We start from the raw sequence: 15,148 nt of genomic DNA on the forward strand, positions 1-15,148 counted from the left end.
ATGTACTACTTTCCAATAAGGGAGCAGGTACAGATACCTCGTCAAGTTCTACTTTCCTCCCACTCACTTCTTTCGAGAGAAACTCCTTCTCCAGAAAGTTTCCGAATTTAGCAACAAAAGTCTTGCCTTCGGATTTGTGATAGAAGGTGTATCCAATAGTTTCCTTTGGATATCCTATGAAGACACATTTCTCCGATTTGGGTTCGAGCTTATCAGGTTGAAGCTTTTTCACATAAGCATCGCAGCCCCAAACTTTCAAAAACGACAACTTTGGTTTCTTGCCAAACCACAGTTCATAAGGCGTCGTCTCAACGGATTTTGATGGTGCCCTATTTAACGTGAATGCGGCCGTCTCTAGAGCGTATCCCCAAAATGATAGCGGTAAATCAGTAAGAGACATCATAGATCGCACCATATCTAGTAAAGTACGATTACGAAGTTCGGACACACCATTACGCTGTGGTGTTCCGGGTGGTGTGAGTTTGGAACTATTCCACAATTTTTCCACATATCTCCGGTCAATAACCAATAGCGGGACCTGGATGCCCATATTGGCTCCCACATATTCCACGAAGATCTTTATCGGTCAGACCGCATAACAACATACGTTGTTCCCTTTGTCATCGGTATGTTACTTGCCCGAGATTCGATCGTCGGTATCCAATACCTAGTTCAATCTCGTTACTGGCAAGTCTCTTTACTCGTTCTGTAATACATCATCCCGCAACTAACTCATTAGTTGCAATGCTTGCAAGGCTTATGTGTCATATCAACTGACTGCCGCCTTGCACCCGATATGTTTTCCACTACGCCTGTTGTCGATCCAGGCGAGGGATAAGTATAACTAACTGGCATGGTCGGTCGTTGATGGGCTTGTCGATCGGTGGAGCCGAAGAAACTTGGATGCCCTGGTGATAGTGACTGGGGTCTTGCAGGGAACTCAGATTGATAGGAATCAGTGCTGCTGCTGCTGCTTCGAGGTGACTCTACTTTTGAAGTAAGCTGAGTGGTCTCCCTAACAAAAATGATGAACCATGACACCATTTTTTTGTCAGCTGGAAATAACTTACGGTAGTCGCTCGAGCTGAAATAACGTAAGGTGTTTTCTTTATGTTAGCTTGAGGGCTGCATGTCAGTCGTCATACCTGGAGCAAGCAAGAGTCTCGTTGCAAACATAGAAGATCCGGCAATATGGTTTGGCCTGTAGATGCACGATGGCTGCGACTTTTGATTTCGGCACTTTCCTCTTCCTGTACGTGAAAGATTCAGAATCAACATAAATAACTCAGATTGTTAACTAGAGTACTCGACTTAAGACTTTAGACAGAGTGGGAGATAATAGTTAGTAAAGGAAGCCATGCTAGCTAGTACTCCCTCCGTTCCACAATGTAGTGCATCTAGATTTTTGAAAAATCAAATTTTACAAACTTTGACCAAATTTGGAGAGAAAAAAAAATATACATCTATAACACCAAATACGTAGAAAACATTGGATACATTACAAGACATAATCTCATATTATATATATTTGGTATTGTAGATGAGAACTTTTACAGTACCCTGGTACTCCCTAAGCAGAGGCAGAAGTACCACTTAAATCTAGCCCTTTATTTAAAAGGGCAGTTTAGTCATTTTTGTTTGACCTCATCTAATCGCTGATCTATCTCGAAAAAAAATCCCAATCTGATCATAAATCTCGGCTCCCAGAAGCGAAACTCCAGGGTATCGCTCATGGCCACCTGTTTGTTCTTTTGCGCCACCATGGCCACACGGGCCGGTGCCACTTGCACGCGTGTCTGCATCGTCCTCCCTAATCCCAAACCTATGGCGACCACCCCGCAGCCGCCAAATCTCCTTCGTGCACGCCATTGTTGGATCACAATCAAGTGATATACCCTTCTGCCTGCCATTGCTGGATCTCAATCATGCGATATACCCAGCAGTCTGCCACTACTAGATAATTGTGTGCAGTTTAATAATCACATCATTTGCTCCGTAGACAAAATTGATGAGTGGATATTAACATGTACATGGGAAATTGAAACAGAAATTCACAATCTGCAGCGAAGAACAGAGGAAAATAGTGAACTCGTTTGCGCTGCTCATCAGTTCTCTAGTCAATGTGTTCAGAAATTGTCTTCGCGGTCCAATTAAATTTAGGTAGAGTCTGGTGTGTGCGTCTATACGTGGAAGCTACAACAATTCAACTCCCGCAGATGCCCACGCGACAGAGCCCCAGCCATGCGACCTCATGTCGTTGTGTCCATCACCGTTTAGCGCGGCCCTATTCTGGTGGCGACGGTACGGTTGACGCCAATCTTCTGCCCAGCCGGTAGTCGTCGCTCAAGCAAGCACGCCGACGGCCAACCATGGTTGGCGCAGATTCTACGGTTCCAGTGCGCGTAGAACAGGCTGATCGCTGGCGTCTCTCCCGCTTCGTAAAGAGTTCAGAAATAACCAACAGCGATTGACTGAGTCTAGGTGATGTGCATCAGCCGTAACGCACTCAGATTTAATGTGGATAAAAAGATCAGGCATAACTGCCTAAATGATTACGTTTTTACCCCTAAGCTCAAGGTACTCCCAAGTGTCTTCTGGTAGTACTCCTTAGTAGTTAGGTTGGAGTATCAGATAAGATCAGCCATTGGATTAGGCGAAATGGAGGGCTTATATTGATTCCAGGGTACAGTAAAAGAACTCATTCTAGATATAAATAATTTTCTTTATAGACTTGGTCAAAGTTTGTAAAGTTTGACTTTTCATAAAATCTATATGCACTACATTATGGAACGGAGGAAGTAGTGTTTGTTTATTCGGTGTTTAATGTCAATTCATGATTGCCCTTTGCTAACTAATTATTGGGAGTTAATCCGCCTATTTTATCGTCACTTCTTGTAGCTTGTTAGAATAGCAGAGAATTCATAAGAAATAAGAAATTTACATATACATATAACTAACACAGTGATTTGCTCTAGTGTATATATAGAAACTGCAGCGCTACCCGCTGACAATTTCGATGTGCGTGTTTATCGATGAAACCTCGTTATGAAGCTGTATTTGGTCTGGACATACGGTGAGAAGGAAGATGTTCCCATGACAAAGTTTGTGATGTGATTCTGATCGATGAGCTTGACGATGCCATTCGTGGGGCTGTTACTCTCGATCACCATCGCTTCAGCTTGCATCTGTAAATTTGTTTGTTGAGAGAACAGTCATGCGCGAGATGAGATGAACTAGAAGAGCAATCACCAAGTCTATGCTCTATGCTTTCAGAATGAGTTAGCTTACTGACCTGGAGAGAAGAAATGCAGAAATCGAGGTACTGGTCTAAAAGTGTGTTCATCTTCTCCTTCTCAGACAACCTGTATGCCCTGAGTTCTTTCTCCTGGAGCTGGCTTGCATCGATCTTGCGGAATCCTGCGACACAAGAATTTTATCAGCATAGATAGATAGATAGATAGATAGATAGATAGACAAACGGATAGAAAACATTTAATTATGCGGATTGTCAAAGTTTGGAGCTTTTACCGATCATGATTCTGTCGGCGGGCTGGTGAACGTGTAGCAGGACCAGCTTGTCGCCGCCGGCGAGGAGGTTCCGAGCCGCCCACAGGAGGTTGGACTGACCGTCCTCTTCATCCTTCCCGACGGCCACATATAGCTTCCCTAGGCTGCTGGACGACGACCTCCGGGAGTGCCTGATCTTGGCCAGGTAGGATTCTTTCCTCGCACCGTAGCTGTACATCACGCTGCCAGATGATGATGAAGCAGGCTTAGGCTTACAAACTCTTGCAAATTCGCAGGACCAAGATCGTCAAATAGATGGATAAATTTCTCTCAATAGAGCCCTCCCAGCTGGATCACAAGATCAAGCACCCGACCGATTTGTGGTTGCAGGATGCTCTTCTGGCACTTTGACACGGCGGCTAATAAAGCTCGTGAGGCTTCGTCGCAAAAAGAAAAAGAATAGCCATTATTGTCTCAATTAAAAAGATTGCCGCTTCGACGATGAAGAAGAAACTGATTTTCCTAGAGTGGGTGTGCCGTTGAATTGGTTGCAGAAAACTGTCTTAACAAACCCCTCCATCTCCATTGTTGGGTTGGCGTGAGTATGCAGCTCAGTGGCTGCACACGCCACCCTTGCCGTTTCTCAGTTTGGCCAGCCCACATTTAATTTCACGTGTTTTTCTCTTCTCAAGTGCAATTTTTATACTCATAATTATAGGACGCCTCCAAAACAGAAGCTGGGTTCCACCATAAGCATAATGAAACAAACTAATCTATTATTAATATATTAAAAGAAAATACGGATAAAAAATAGAGAAATTAGCTAGAAATTCCCACAATAATCAGAAAGATCTGATCATTGATTGTTAGACTTCGAAATTCGTAGCCGTTAGATTTTTTTAATTTTTTTTAACGCGTATCCATAAAAAATTGAGCAGTAGCATGGTTATGTGGTTAAATTGACACCTACCGTGCAGGAGGCCCATCCGGTCATAGCAGCAGAACTTGAGCAAGAAGAGCTGTGGCGCGCTGGGCATGTGGTTGTCAAGGAGGCCGGCAGCAGCAAGGTAGGAGCTGTCGATGCCCAAGGGCACGGGCACAGGGCAAAGCTCGGCCAGCCTCTCCTTGAGGAGGCCCCAGGTGTCACACCTAACCTATGGTTGGTGTGCACTAGAGCTGACTGGTGGGCCCAGCCAGCTGGCCGGCCAAGTGGCGAGTGTGGGTGACGTTAAAGGAGGCCGTGAGTGGCATGCGTGTGTTGACACTTCTCTGTATCTAACTTCCCTCTGCAATCGAATCCTCCTTCCTCTTCAAGCCTTCTCCTGCTCCTCTCGTCCTGTTGCTCGATCTAGATCCTCTCCCTCTCCCTGGGGTATTATAGCTGGTAATCAAAGCCAAATTCTGCCGAATTTTTTTCTTCCTGGTGTTCGATTGAGGATGGGTAACATCCACCGTGCCGGCGCGAAATGCCTCGGCGAGCCGCACAAAATCTCGTCGTGGGGTTCGATCCCCTTCAGCATAGGACCACGGCTCCTTCCAAGGCCTCGGTGGCGACGCGGCAAGTTCTCATCGCCATGGGCGGAGGGAACACCAACATTACCAAGATGCTCGAGGCTTTGCTCGCCAAGGTCAAACGACCAGAAGGTGGCGCACGAGAAGCAGATCGAGCTCCAGGCCGCCTTCAACGCCCAGATCTCGCAGGAGGTGCGCGGTCTATCGCGGCAACTCGATCTGACCCAAGCGGACCTCGATCTCACGCGCAAGACGGTGGAAGGGTCGGCCTCTCCGACGGGCTCGGTCACCACGCACCTTCACTAGCCCGCCCACCCGCAGCAGCAACCTCCTCCGCCTCCTCCTCCTCCACCGTCCCCGCGCCCGGTGCCGGATCTAGCGCCCCCTTGTTCGTCGGACACGTGCCTGGGCGACCACCGGCCGCCGCTCTTACCTTTGCCGCCACAGGGCGGATTCGTCGCTGCGGGGACCGCGTCTCCGACGGTCTACCACACCAACGAGTACCACAAGCCTCCGAAGCACGATTTTCCCAAGTTCGACGGCACGGCGTCATATTTGTGGCTGAACCGCTGCCTCGCCTACACTTCGAGCTCTACAAGGTGGCCGCCCACCACTGGGTCGCCACCGCGGCGCTCTACATCAACGGCCAGGCTGCACACTGGCTCCAGGCGTTCCAACAAACGCATCGCGACATCACATGAGATCTCTTCACTGCGGCGACCCTGGAGGAGTTTGGCATCGACGAGTTTGAAGTGGTGATGCACAAGTTGCTGCAACTACGCTAAAGAGGCACCGTCACCGAGTAGCGCGCCGCGTTTGACGAACAGATGTAGCACCTGCTCGCGCTCGATCGGTCGATCAACACCAAATTCTTCGTGACGCAGTTCCTCCTCGGCCTGAAGGACGAGCCGCGCGCCCCGGTGCGCCTCCAGGCACCCTCCAGCATCACGTGCGCCTCGGTGCTCGCACGCATCCAAGAGGAAGAACTGGGCACGACCCGTGCACGCCCTCGCATCACGCCGGCGGGTTGACCATCTCCAGCAGCCATAGTGGCACCACCACAGCGCGCCGCGGCCATGCCGATCCGTGCACAAGGAGACGACTACGCGCGGGAGCGGCAGCTGCGCGATTTCCATCGTGCGAACAACCTCTATTTCAATTGCGGGGATCGTTACTCCAGAGAGCATCGCTGCGCCAAACGCGTGCAGTTGCTCACCATCAACGTGGGCGACCAAGGCGAGGTGCTCTCGGACGACACCATCCACGCCCTGCAGTTGCTCGACGACCCGAGCCCAGTGGCGCAACCCCCTGCTCAGGCCATGGACGCGCCAGAGTGCTGCCTCCTCTCGTCGCAGGCGCTCGACGACACGGATTCGGCGACCACGATCAGGTTGCGCGCGCTCGTGGGAAATCAGGTCATGCTGCTGCTGCTCGACTCGGGTAGTACCCACAACTTCGTCAACAAGGCGTTCGTCGATCGCCTCGGCCTCGCCACCGAAGAGATGCCGCCGACGGAGGTGCGCATGGCCAATGGCGACAAACTCACCTGCAACCTCATGGTGCCCGGCCTCAAGTGGTGGATGCAGGGCCACACCTTCACGACACCCATGCGCGAGCTGGAGATAGGAGCGTACGACGGCATTCTGGGGATGGATTGGCTCGCCCAACATCGTCCAATGACGTGCCACTGGCAGGATAAGTGGGTGAAATCACTACAAGAAATATGTCAACTTGTGACCTTGACTATTGGTCACTGAAAGGTCATTGTTTTTCATTTGTGACCATTTTGTGACCAAAAATAGAAGGTCAAAAGCTGACTGTCGTAAACTGAAATTAACGACCTTCTCTGTGAGAAGGTCGTAGACATTTACGACCAAAACAGAAAGTCGTTGAACCCATGATCTTTTGTTTTGGTCACTGGCTGTCTGCCCAGGCCATGTCGGATCCGACGTGGCAATCTGACGTGGCAAAATTGCAACCAATTGAAAAGATCACTGACAATATTCAGCCCGGTCCAGTTCAACCGTCTTTGTGGGCCAAGCCCATTTATTATATATTTTTTCAAGCAATTTGTGTCAACTACATGGGCCGAGCCCAAGAATTCAGCCTTTTTATTTTATAGGACGCGGCCTTATATGATTCATTTATTTTTTGGGCCTCAAACTTTTTGTAGTCCATTTCAATTTTGGGCTCCATAGCAAACATTCACAAACTTGACGAGCGTTGTTCCAGCGACAGTGAGATACAAGGATTTCAAACAAGCATGTATCAAGACCATTTTATTTCTTTCAACGCGAAAGTATTCCTTAAACAGCCACGGGTACAACAGTAAGTACATTCAACAACCCATCATCAATCGGTGAACAGACTATAGCTACCAGCATCAGCCTCCTGAAAGACTAGGAGGTACTACTAAGGAGCTAAACTAACAGCAACCATCCATAATCAATCGGTGACACTAGCAATGAGCGAAAGCGGCGACATTTTAGAGACCCCTCCCCCAGCTGCTGCTTTGCGTGCCGCATCACAAGTCCCCCTAACCACAACAAGTTTTCAGATATTCAGAACATGTTGAGCAGTTAGGGGATCATGGGGAAAAAGTTGGCAGATGGATCATGATGGTCTCACATTGCTTTCGTTGTCCTCGTCGCTCACCTCAGACTGGGACTTGTCAGAGTCGTCGGACGCCTCTCCTGCTTGAAACGAAAACAGGGATGGGCACGAAAGAGCATGGATCAATACCACAATGTTGTAAGATACTTCCTCTGTCCCAAAATAAGTGTCTTAACTTTGTACTAACTTTAGTACTAGAGTTGAGACACTTATTTTGGGACGGAGGGAGTATTATGTAATGGGACGGAGGGAGTGTTATACTACATCATTGTGCAATAGTTCACTACTAGGAAAACAGTCTTCAACGACGGTAAATGTGGTCGCTGAAAGTCCGATTGTGGTCGTTAAATGTCAATAACGACCACAATCTGCTGGTCATAGTAGGCCCCGTCGTTAAAAGTATAATGACCACATACCTTTTGCAGTCGTTATTCTTATAACGACGAGAGGGTGTGTCGTCGTCAATCCCAAGGCAATAACAACCACAATTATGGTATTAACAACAAGTTTTGCCATCGCTAATAATATTATCATGGTGACCAAAGGATGCTAATAATATTATCATGGGGACCAAAGTATCATTGCCGACCACTCTCTTCACCACTTTGATATACTTGAAAACCATTTATATTTAGTATAACTTTCCGTTCAACGATCGCTTTACACAACATCCAACATTTGAATTTTAACATCCATAATAATATAGAAACACAATAATCTGAACTGAAAGGATCATAGCCTCTTTATTAATAGAAATACAAAAATTCTGACATACAATTCTTCAATTAAAATGTCATTTAAGACATTTGAGTCAAAAGCACTCCTTATATGACCAATATACTTGCTCATATCTATTTGGAAAACAAGACAACTAGAAAATATAATATTAATCAATCTTCAATCATGGGACACCATCATTGTTTGAATGGGTATCATTCTTCATCGGTGAATACAACACCGTCTGATGCTTCTATATCTTGCCGTGGACCATCAATCCTACAAAATGTTGAGTAGTTTATGAAAGTCAGTCCTTGTAAATAAATTGGCACGAATTATAAATGCATAGAAAATCAATGTACAAGAACAACTTGATCATGTTGCCTTTCATGAGAACTCAGACATAAGACGCTTAGTTTCTGACACTTCTTGCACCATGCCATTGTACTTTTCTACAAGTACTTGTTTGTCTTGCTCGGAAGCTTTTAGTTTAGAAGAACAAAATAGCGTTACTTAATGCTGGTCCTCACAAATATCTTGCTCTAATTCCAGATTTTCGTAAATAGATCCAGTTCCATTGTTGTGCTTACTAGTCTTGGTGGTAGCTGCAAGGCCATGGTTAGCCTGGGATTATTCACATTCAATATTTTCATCAACTATTAACTCATCTACACCATTTGCAGTGTCTGGAAGCATACAACCAATCTGTAGTAGGGTGGATGAAGGAATAAAATATAAAAAATGACATTTTTCATACCATAAAATTCATCCATATCATCTCCCATGTCACTATCATTGCTGGCATCAACTTCATCATTCATACCTGTAATATATTGTAACTTGAAGACAATAAAGCATAGAAATAATTCTAGGGACAATACATGCTACCTAGAAACTCACTTTCAGAATCATCTGCATCCCAATTTGCACTAAACAAGCCTTGTCTATTTGTCGGTGCATCAATCACATCTATGAAAACAAGCAACCACATTATATCATCCAGTAGAAGATAGCTTGAATAATATTTTTATGTTTGACTAGTACCTTTTGTAGCCAACTCGTACTTCTTCTGACCACTTCCTCTTCTTGCATATGAGCCTGTGTGTAACCCTTTTTCTACTGAAATCTGCTACCCACTTGATTTCTTTGCTAACTCAGTCGGATAACCTATACATAAAGCGTTATTCTAAAGTGTGCACAAAGGTTGTACAAAGTATAGTTAAATTAAATAGTGAATATTTATGTACTGAAAATGAATTACTGAATGCTAAATCAAATAAAGTAAGTACAGAACTACTTGTGTCACTATTTATTAATAAGGTGAAAGAAAAAATATGAAGCAAATTGATTACTACAGATTAAGACTTGCATAAATTCGTGGCATCATGTTGTTCTCTTTCTATGCGATGTTGTTGTCGAATTTTGAAGCAAGTCATCTTCGTCGCCATTGTCGTCAGGCTCGGGTTCAGAGGCTTCATCATTGGACTATCCATGTGGTACATTATAAGAATGGCGTGATGGATGTTTCATTACCGCATGCCATACGTTTATTTTTTTTGGAACTTTGTGACAGTGGGAGTGGCTCCCACTGACCTTTAAAATAAAGCAACAATGTATAGAGGGTCACATATTTACAAGAGACTAGTGAGGGAGTTATCGGGGGGGGGGGTATAAGTACAAGTTAGGGGCAAAAAACAAGCAAACTAGCAAGGCTATGAACACCCTAAGCAGTAAGCTAAAGGAAAGTAACCAGAGAATTAATAAGATTGTCCTTGACAAAAAAAAGGAAACTTGGCTAGCTAGACTAAAAGGCTCATCTGTTCGAAGCAAACACTGCAGGTTAAGACTAAGGATTCCATGTTTGTTGTCTTTCTTCATCCCATGCTCTTTGTTAAATACGTGAATCCAGTCAAAGTGTCAATATGCCAGAATATTCTACTGTATTACCGTTATCCCCTTCTTCTAAAACTACAACCACCCCATTGTTCTGTGTGCAGAGGAGTCTATCTCGAATCTAAACACGATATCTAAATCTATTCATGCCATAGCCAGTAAAACATGTTATCATGTTCGTGCAAGCTAGCTACCTATGGAGTAATAGATAGCTATGCTACCATCTTCATACGGAGATATAGAAATGTACTTGCATATGTGCGTAAATACACACATTATTCTGGAACATTTTGTCTTACCTTCTCTTTGAACCACTGATTGAACTTCTGGTTCCACATGGTGGTAAATTGTTGCAGTGAATATCCATCATGACTACTGGAGTACTCACTACAATAATACAAAGCTTAATTAATATGGTAATGCAAAAATTAGTTGACTATGTAGAAAAATAAGTTAACCGACCAATCAATACAGTACATGAAGACCCCGTGCAACAAAAAAACAAAGGACGAATACTGGAATACCAACAAACCTGCAACGGAATCGCGTTGGTGGATGTGCAGACGGCAGCACGGGCACACTGGGGTCGAGGGCAACGTACAGATGGCAGCGCGGACGCGCCTGACCAGGCTAGGGTTGAGGCGACCGGCGAGGTACAGGCAGCAGCGCGGGCGCTACGGGGTCAAGGCTACCGACAACGTTCAGACGGCAGCGCGGACGCTCCTGGGCCAGGGTCGAGGCGACCGGCGAGGTGCAGGATGCAGCACGGATAGGTGTAGAACAGAAGGAAGATGCGATCCATGGATTGTAGAGGTGTCGTGGATTGAGCACGGTAGGGGAGGCGAGGAGAAAGTGATGCAGAGGGATGGGATCCTAACAGATTATAAATATTTGTTGGCTGTTATAGAGGGTTATCTGATGGAAATTGCCAGCACTTTGCGCTAAAAATATTCAACTGTCCCGCTCTCTTTTAGATGGGAGGAGAGATAAAGGAGAGGTGAATATTTTTTAACACACTGAGAGGTGAGTTTGTTAGAGCATTGTACGCGCAAAACAATATCACAACAATAACAACCGCTTACTTAGCAACGGGCAATCTGGTGGTTGTTGAAGGTATTACGTAGACTGATCCAATCATGCGGGAACTCAACTCGGGTGTTTAACGACCAACAGTTTTTTGGGCACTGTCGTTAATGCATGTTTCTGTAGTAGTGGTTGTTGATCTTCTAATATGAACTTGGTGCTTTTAGGTACATATGTCATCGGTAAAGATCCGTGCTTCGACCCTTTCTACGTATGGACACTGAGATATTGATGAACCATCATCTAGTGAGGAAGCTGATAAAAATTGTTAGTAAAATGGGTGAAAAGAAGGCAATTAAACTATTTATATACACTTTATCCAAGACAATAGCAAACAAGATGGTAAGTAAGATTGTAAGAACACTGCAACCTTATTTTTACTACCCATAATGAGTTGTGTTAGATGACAACGTCTCGATGCTTTTCCTTTGTAGTTGTTCCCAAAACAGTTTACTCAAGATTACCTCTCAAACTACATGATTGATGAGCATCCAAAGGTTAAAGTATTTGTACCAAAACACGATGACTATCTAGATGTGTTCATGAAGACAGTAAATGATGGGAGGTCGGCCATAACAAGCGGTTGGACTAGAGTCGTGCATGCTTTCTGCATGGAGGAGGGCACAATATGGGCATTCCACTTCACCCTGTTCAGTAACCATAACGTATTTCGCCTCTTTCTTTATCGTCTTTAATAGTACAAGTATACAACTGTGGTTCATCATTCTTTATTTGGTGCTTATGTAATTCTTGAACATACGTACCCATGAATCGAATAATGAATTGGTTGTTTGAACCTGATGGATATGAATAAAGCTATAACATACTTTCAAATTCAAATTTGATACATTTTTAAATAGCGACAATTAAATTTGGGTGAAATTACACTCTATAGGTCATTACAACGCACATGATCGGTAAAATACAAACATGTGTGATATACACCAGAATCCGACACAGTTCACAAAGAGGAAAAGTGTGCGAGCATGCACACAGTTGCCATTTGCAAAGCGTGTGTGATGTCAGATAATATCACAAACAGTTTGAGCAAACTAAATATTTGTGATAGTTGTCATATCGTACATGAGTTACAATCATGAATTGTTTCTGATGTGGTACACATCGCAAACATTGCACCAAAGAATAGCGTGTGTGATAGTTATCATGTACAACACTGTTACGACGGTTTGATGTTTTGTAATCCTATCCGACACTCATATGATGATGAGCTAATCTTCTTAATTAGTTAGCGCGTACGGTTAGTGAAAAGTGAATGTGTGTGATTGTCTAGTTATCATACATGTTCTATAACCGTGAACTGTTTGTGACGGTTCGCGCATCGTAAATGTAGCACCACAAAATACCGACTGCGATGGTAATGCCAGCACACACGAGTAGCAAGTATGGAGCATCTGGGGTATTCGATATATCACAAACAGTTGTGTGAAGAATGGCGTTCGGGATAGATGCCCGCATTCCTACTACCTATCCCTGACAGTTTTTGGGTCGTGTGGGAAGGATCCCCCTATCTCCCACACTCACTTGGCGACGGTTTAAAATGCCTTTGCGGAAAGGGGTTAAAAACCATTTGTATAGTAGCTCATTATACCAATGATTGGACACTGTTCCCCAAAAGACCAGGAGCACCAGACAGATAATAAGTGGTTCCATATAAACATATATCCAACAGTCCAACAGACATGTTCAACATTCATGGTCCATGTTGCCAAAATAAGGTTCCACATAAGTATAGTCCAAACTATCAGAAACATGCAAGCAAAAGTGCTTAGTACAGGGGCAGAAATAGGGCATATGAAAGTATGTCCCCTAAAGCTATTGTTGGCACCCAACAGCAGCTTGTTTCTTCTTCTTCTCAACAGCATCATGCATCTTTTTAGTCCTTCCATGCTGGTGGCTTTCCTCCTTTCGTAACTTTTTTCTTCTGAAGGTTTTCTTCGGTGCAGTTCTTTGCATCAACCTTGCAATAAGAGATATTTAGATTTTTAATGATTTTGCTATTGCAAGCTGGAGGTTGAGCTAGACAGGCCATACAATTGACATCTTGGCAAGTCTTTTTTTAAACCTTTGTTAATGTGTTGCAATCTCTCACTTCTCCTTACCTCAGATTCCACCACAAGAGGACGTTCCTTTCTCTTCCCTTTGAGCTTTTGGTTGCTAGGTGGAGATGGTGCTCCATCTTTTCCTCGAGTGGAGAAGGGGCTCCTATTACTCTCTATGACTGCCTGGGAATAGACAGGAGCCAAGTTAGTAGGGCATGAATTAGTAATGAAAAAATCTAGGAATTCTTTGCAATTGCTTCCTTCTAATATAATCTGCCACATTGAGGATTGCAGAAACATTTTCGCCCAATCAAATGTATCTGGGGTTAACAAGATGGAGCAAAAAAAAGTTAATCCAATCCAATGGTACCTTGGTGGCTGGCAGATCTTTAGCAGCATCAGCAAAGTGAGGCTTCCAAGCCCCAAGGCTTTCAGCAACAATAATGTGATTAGCTGAAATAGTGTTAAGTGGGGGTACAAAATTATGTTTGCCTTTGATGGAAAAACCTGGTGGGGGAGAGCAGCTAGAATCGGAACCTTCTTGAGAAAACTCATTGCTTGTAGAGTTGGCTGAAAGTCTGGAGTTGACGTCAGGGCTAAGCTCATTGATTTCAATCTCTTCATCTACAGATTCGCTATCTTCAGATTTAACCTCCCAGTTCAGAGGAACAGAAGTAAGATCAGCAAGCTGAATAACAGTGTCATCTCCTGCAGCTAAGTTCAGAGCAAAGAAAGAATTGTCCTCTTCAGATGCAGCATAATGGACAGGCTGAGGTGGATTAACAGGTTGATTAGTTTCTGAGTCTAAATTAAGATCAACTAGAAAGTTCTTCTTAGATCCAAGGGGTGGCTCCGCTGCATAAGATGCATCAGTGGACTGCAGCTGAGAACTTACAGCAGGCACTGCTGGATTCAAATGGAGAACATGTGGGGGGAGCACATTCTGTGGCTCCAAATGGAAAACATATGGGTAAAGCACATTCTGTAGTGGGGGGAGCACATTCTGGACTAGTTGATGGGCCTCAGGTGGCCCAAGCATTAAGTTGAGGTCTGGAGGGCCATTGAGAATTTCTTGAACAGGGCCCAATGGGTTTAAGTTATCATTTCCCACCAAAAGTTGTGGCACATCCCCCTCCTGGTGAGCAAGATCAGCCCCATTTGAGCCAACAGATATGGCGATATCATCGTTAGCATCCATGTCTGGCATTTCCTCAGGTACTTGCTGTTCATCTAGTGGTTGCATTAACTCAGCTAATTCCAGAAATTCTCCTTCAAGTTCATGATCAATTTCTGCTCCCATGGCCAAGTGTCCCCACCCAGGCAGATATTCTTCCTCTTCTTCATGATTGTCATCACCTACATCAGCCTTCCGTAGGACTTGCTGATGGAAGTTGCCCTGGTTGTTATGCATGATATCCTGAGCTTGGTATAGAGCAACAGGTCCGAGAAAGTGGTTGAGCTCATTTGGGTGAAAAAAAGGGTTTACAGGTTGTGGATGAGAGTTGCCATCTATGGTAATAGGATCTTCATCTGGAGGTCCCTCCCCCAAAGCCTCTTGCTGCACCATAACAACAGGCACTATCCAGGATTCAGAGTTCGGATTTTCAGAGTCTCCAATCACAATGCTAACTGGCACATCTCTGAGTTCATCCACTCTAATCTGAACCATCAATGCAGCCTTAGTACTCCTAGCTCTGTCCCAAAGCAGCATCTTCCCAAAGCTCCTGATGGCATTCTCTATTTCATGAATATCTCTTTTATCA

The 15,148-nt window shown here is 44.7% G+C and overlaps 1 protein-coding gene across 1 annotated transcript; it reads right to left on the reverse strand.

Annotated features, from left to right (window-relative positions):
* Positions 1-735: 735 nt before the first annotated feature.
* Positions 736-3,943, reverse strand: LOC147974238 (U-box domain-containing protein 33-like). Its single transcript, XM_087519402.1, has 5 exons — positions 3,529-3,943; positions 3,293-3,417; positions 3,073-3,185; positions 1,146-1,250; positions 736-1,015 (listed from the first exon to the last, which is right to left on the reverse strand). The coding sequence occupies exons 1-5, from the start codon at positions 3,743-3,745 to the stop codon at positions 736-738; spliced, it is 840 nt and encodes a 279-aa protein (XP_087375528.1). The 5' UTR covers positions 3,746-3,943.
* Between the last annotated feature and the right edge of the window lie 11,205 nt (positions 3,944-15,148).

This window comes from Triticum urartu, chromosome 4A, assembly GCF_056163025.1.
Source record: "Triticum urartu cultivar PI428250 chromosome 4A, HENAU_Tu73, whole genome shotgun sequence".
Lineage (NCBI taxonomy): Eukaryota > Viridiplantae > Streptophyta > Magnoliopsida > Poales > Poaceae > Triticum > Triticum urartu.